General features: G+C 47.8%; 1 protein-coding gene across 1 annotated transcript; it reads right to left on the reverse strand.

The window, feature by feature from the left end:
* Positions 1 to 1,671: 1,671 nt before the first annotated feature.
* On the reverse strand, positions 1,672 to 4,299 carry LOC135977116 (myb/SANT-like DNA-binding domain-containing protein 2). The gene is made up of 2 exons (XM_065576260.1): positions 3,376 to 4,299; positions 1,672 to 2,227 (listed from the first exon to the last, which is right to left on the reverse strand). Exons 1-2 carry the CDS (start codon positions 3,920 to 3,922, stop codon positions 1,734 to 1,736), a joined length of 1,041 nt encoding a protein of 346 aa, XP_065432332.1. The 5' UTR covers positions 3,923 to 4,299; the 3' UTR covers positions 1,672 to 1,733.
* Between the last annotated feature and the right edge of the window lie 1,534 nt (positions 4,300 to 5,833).

The raw sequence follows: 5,833 nt of genomic DNA on the forward strand, positions 1-5,833 counted from the left end.
AGTTCCCGCAGTCTCCCGCGCCCATTGGGATTGTGGGTTAAGATCCCAGTGCCTGATGGGACAAAAAACATCGTCGCAGGTGGTTCTGGGTACAGCCTCACTTCCTCCCTCCCTCCCTCCCTGCATGAAAGCAACGGACGGCAGACAACCATTTTCGCGCCTTTTTTCCTGGGTGGGTGAACACTGCAGACTCCATACCACGGCAAGCATGGAGCCCGCTGAGGTCAAGACAGCACTCATGAATATTGTAAACACCTCGCGCGTTCTCGTGGAGTTTATGCTCAGCCAGGACCAGAAAAACGAGGAGAGGAGGCAGCGGCGGTGGCAGCGCAGCGACAAGCATGATGAGGACATGGACACGGACACGGACACAGAATTCTGTGAAACCACGGGCCCCGGCGCTTTGGAGATCATGTTGTTAATGGGGCAGATTCTATCCATGGAACGCCGATTCTGGGCAAGGGAAACAAGCACAGACTGGTGGGACCGCATAGTGTTGCAGGTGTGGGATGATTCCCAGTGGCTGCGGAACTTTCGCATGCGTAAGGGCACTTTCATGGAACTTTGTGACTTGCTGTCCCCTGCCCTGAAACGCCAGAATACCAAGATGAGAGCAGCCCTCACAGTTGAGAAGCGCGTGGTGATAGCCCTGTGGAAGCTTGCAACGCCAGACAGCTACCGGTCAGTCGGGAATCAATTTGGAGTGGGCAAATCTACTGTGGGGGCTGCTGTGATGCAAGTAGCCAAAGCAATCACTCAGGTGCTGCTACGAAAGTTAGTGACTCTGGGAAATGTGCAGGCTATAGTGGATGGTTTTGCTGCAATGGGATTCCCTAACTGTGGTGGGGCAATAGACGGAACCCATATCCCTATCTTGGCACCGGAGCACCAAGCCACCGAGTACATAAACCGCAAGGGGTACTTTTCAATGGTGCTGCAAGCACTTGTGGATCACAAGGGACGTTTCACCAACATCAACGCGGGCTGGGCGGGAAGGGTTCATGACGCTCGCGTCTTCAGGAACACTACTCTGTTTAAAGGGCTGCAGCAAGGAACTTACTTTCCGGACCAGAAAATAACCGTTGGGGATGTTGAAATGCCCATAGTTATTCTTGGGGACCCAGCCTACCCCTTAATGCCATGGCTTATGAAGCCATACACAGGCAGCCTGGACAGGAGTCAGGAGCTGTTTAACTACAGGCTAAGCAAGTGCAGAATGGTGGTAGAATGTGCATTTGGCCGTTTAAAAGGTCGCTGGCGTTCATTATTGACTCGCTCTGACCTCAGCCAAAGAAATCTCCCCATTGTTATTTCTGCTTGCTGTGTGCTCCACAATCTCTGTGAAAGTAAGGGGGAGACCTTTATGGCGGGGTGGGAGGCTGAGGCAAATCGCCTGGCTGCTGATTACGCGCAGCCAGACACCAGGGCGATTAGAAGATCACACCATGAAGCGCTGTGCATCAGAGAAGCTTTGAAAACCAGTTTCATGGCTGGCCAGGCTACCGTGTGAAATATCTGTTTGTTTCTCCTTCATGAAAACCCTCCCCCTTTACTGACTGATTTTCTGTAAGGAACCCACCCTGCCCCTTCCCCCAGCTTTCTTTCAAACCAAATAAAGTCACTATCATTTAAAAATCATTTATTCTTTATTAATAGATTAGAAAAAGAGGGAGGGAACCCGGGTGGTATTTGGGAGGAGGATTGCTGGGAAGGAAAAAGCCACAAAGAAAAGGTTAAAAAAATGACAGCCCTTTGCTTGGGCTGTCTACTGGGGTGGAATGGGAAGGTGTACGGAGCCTCCCCCCCCGCGTTCTTACACGTCTGGGTGAGGAGGATACGGAACATGGGGAGGGGGGAGGGTGGAACAGGGGCTGAAGCGGCAGTCTGTTTTCCAGCAGCCGTTCCTGAACCTCCACCAGACGCCGGAGCAGCCCCAGCGTTGCATCCTTCATCCTCTGGTCTTCCTGCCGCCATCTCTCATCTCGATCGTCTCTCCTCTCCTCACGTTGGTCCCTCCTCTCCTCACGTTGGTCCCTCCTGTCCTCACGTTCACTGACTTCTTTCCTATACTTTGAAACTGTTTCCTTCCACTCATTCAGATGAGCTCTGTCACTCCTGCTGGATTGCATAATTTCAGAAAACATCTCGTCTCGCGTCTTCTTCTTACGACGCCTTATCTGTGATAACCTTCGGGATGGAGGAGGGAGGCTTGAGGAATTTGCAGCTGCTGTAGGGAGGGGAAAAAAGAGAGAATTGTTTTAAAAGCTACATTTTTCAGAACAATGCTTATACTCTTTCACGGTGACCAACACTGTTCACATTACATAGCACATGTGATTTCTGTGCAAGGTCGCATTTTGCCTCTTAATGCTGAGTGCCTGTGGCTTTGCTGCTAGAGATCACAGGTCTGGGCAACAGAATTCGGCTTGCATGCGGCCATGGTAAGCTTCTGTGCCGTGCTTTCCCACATACCAAGCATAGCTTGTAGAGTGCTGCAGAAGCCTGGCCAATCTCAGCCAGTTGGGGGGGGGCAGTGTGGTGGGGCTTGTCTGGGCCCCTTCAGGCAAGTAGAGTGCTGCGGTTTTTCTGTTAACATTCAGCAGCACCAGAAAACAAACTAACCCCCCCCCCTCGCCATGAATTCTCTGGGATGATCACGGTACCCCTCCCCCCACCACGTGGCTGGTATCAGGGAAGATCCCTGCAGGCACCAAACTACCCCCCCCCCCCGCCGCCGACCCCCCCCCCCCCCCGCCATGAATTCTCTGGGATGATCACGGTACCCTCCCCCCACCGCGTGGCTGGTAACAGGGAAGATCCCTGCTAGCCAAACGCGAAAAACTCAGGGCCAATTTCCCATCTGCGCTTGGCTAACTGCAGGGAAGGATTTATTTTCTGCCACAGGCAAACAGCCCAGTAGGAACGGCCACCTCTGTCCCCTTAATTAAGTTCCCGTATTTCAACCAGGTTACCAGGAGTGATATCACTCTCCTGAGGATTACACAACAAGATAAAGAACGGATGTTGCTTGAATGCCAGCAAACACCGGGACCATACGCTGCCAGGCTTTGTCAGGCAATGATACCAGATTACTTGCTGCAAGCATGGTGTGGTCAAGTGTCCTACCATGGAGGAGGGAATAAAGATGCACTGCCCAGAAACCTTCTGGCAGGGCTTTCGGAGTACCTCCAGGAGAGCTTCATTGAGATGTCCCTGGAGGATTTCCGCTCCATCCCCAGACACGTTAACAGACTTTTCCAGTAGCTACAGACTTTTCCAGTAGCTGAACTGACCGCGAATGCAAAGTCAGGCAAAGTAATCATTAAAAACCGTTTGCTTTTAAAACAAGTTTTATATTTTAAAAGGTAAACTCACCTGAGGTCCCTTCCATGGGGTCAGAGTCTTGGGTACTGGCTTGGGAGGCTTGGGAGGGTACTTCAGTCGGGGTGATAAAAAGATCCTGGCTGTTGGGGAGAAGGGAGTGCTGTGTGCTCTCTGCAAGCTCATCCTCCTCCTCCTCCTCCTCCTCCTCCTCTACCCCATCGGCAGAATCCTCAGGCGTCGAGACTATCCCCGACCCAGAATCCACGAACAAAGGTGGGGTAGTGGTGGCAGCCCCCCCTAGAATTGCATGCAGCTCGGCGTAGTAGCGGCATGTCCGCGGCTCTGACCCGGAGCGACCGTTTGCCTCCTTTGTTTTTTGATAGGCTTGTCTGAGCTCCTTGACCTTCACGCGGCACTGCTCAGAGTCCCTATTGTGGCCTCTCTCCATCATGCCCTTGGAAATTTTTTCAAAAGTTTTTGCATTTCGTCTTTTAGAACGAAGTTCTGTAAGCACTGAATCCTCTCCCCATACAGCGATCAGATCCAGTACCTCCCTCACGGTCCATGCTGGTGCTCTTTTTCGATTATCAGCCTGCATGGTTACCTGTGCTGATGAGGTATCTGTGGTCACCTGTGCTCTCCACGCTGGGCAAACAGGAAATGAAGTTCAAATGTTCGCGGGGCTTTTCCTGTCTACCTGGCCAGTGCATCCGAGTTCAGATTGCTGTCCAGAGCGGTCACAATGATGCACTGTGGGATAGCTCCCGGAGGCCAATACCATCGAATTGCGGCCACACTAACCCTAATTCGAATTGCTAAAATCGATTTTGGCGCTACTCCGCTCGTTGGGGTGGAGTACAGAAATCGATTTAAAGGGCCCTTTACATCGAATTAAATAGCGTCGTTGTGTGGACGGTTACAGGGTTAATTCGAATTAAAGCTGATAAATCCGAATTAAAGTCGTAGTGTAGACCAGGCCGAAATCTCTACCCCGATATAACGTGACCCGATATAACATGAATTTTGATATAACGTGGTAAAGCAGTGCTCCGGGGGGCAGGGCTGCATGCTTCGGCGGATCAAAGCAAGTTCGATATAACCCGGTTTAACCTTTAACGCGGTAAGATTTTTTGGTTCCCAAGGACAGCGCTATATCAGGGTAGAGACGTATGTACAAGAAGAAATTAAATCAGTAACTTATCTTCTTTGCTAAGGATAAAAAAAATGTCATGCAGTAATCAGTTGAAAGATGTCCCCCAGTGATGGTATCTCTTATAGTTATTTTGAATGCCTAAAGTAAACAAATACACAGGCTCGATCTATTATCAAATTAGTTATCCTCACAGAAAGAAGCTGTGTGATACACTGGTGACAATTTATTCCAAGAATAGAATACAGAAATAAAAATATGAAGAAACTTTAAAAACCATGTAAAATGAAGTTGATTTACTACCCTGAGATGCCTTTTAAGTATGCAGTGTGTGTTGGAGTGGAGTCTTTGCCATTTTGTTTTATGTGATAAATCAAATATTGATGAACTTGGAAAAGGAAGAAGTGTTTATGGCTAAGATATGAAGTGTAAAAAGCTTAACATTGGGCTGAAGGTTGCAGAACCTGGTGCTATTAATCAACTAAGACTCGTAATGATCAAGACGTTTAAAGAATAAGGCTTTAAATAATTGAGTTGAGAAGACAAAGAATATGGTACAGGATGGAGATGACAATGAACTCCTTAATGTTTTTTATTAGAAAATAGGTACCTGGAAATATGGCCCCATACACATTGATTCTGCAAACACTGGTGCACTTGCTTAACTTGAAGCAGGGGGCTACTGCATCTGATTTCATAGGACTACTTGTACTTAATGTTAAGCACATGCATACATGTTTGCAGGACTGGGCCTTACTTCTTTGCAATAGATGCATATTGTTGATAATGACAAGTTTTCAGAGGTGGCAGTAATTTTTAATTTCCTGGGGAGGCAGAGTATCAGACTATTAAATCCAAATGTTTATGGTTAATTTAGCTTACTTTGAATGTATATAAATTTAATTTATTCATTTAAGTGTTATATTACAAAAATGAAAATATGTGGCGTGGACATCTGAGATATGATACAATATGTATTTTGGGACAAAATTCCAAAATTGAGTGCTATTCCTACAATGAGCTCTGCATAAGCACATACAGCTGACTTGACATCCAATTCATGTTCAATCCCCAGAGTAAAATACTAGCTTCACTGACTTCACTGGGGACAGAATTTCATCCCTGCTTCCCTTGTGGGTGTTCAGCTAAGTTCAGAGCAATGGCCAATGCATTCATCTGAAAACTTAGGTCCAGATTTTTAAAGGTATTTGAGGCTTTGCTGAGCTCAGCATTGCAATGCCTTGCATATTTAGGAGCCTAAAGCTCATTTCAAAAGGGATTGAGACACTTAGGAGACAAAATCCCATTGACATTGACATCTGAAATACCCAAATCACTTTTGACAATGAGATTTAAAGC

This window comes from Chrysemys picta, chromosome 1, assembly GCF_011386835.1.
Source record: "Chrysemys picta bellii isolate R12L10 chromosome 1, ASM1138683v2, whole genome shotgun sequence".
Classification (NCBI taxonomy): domain Eukaryota; kingdom Metazoa; phylum Chordata; order Testudines; family Emydidae; genus Chrysemys; species Chrysemys picta.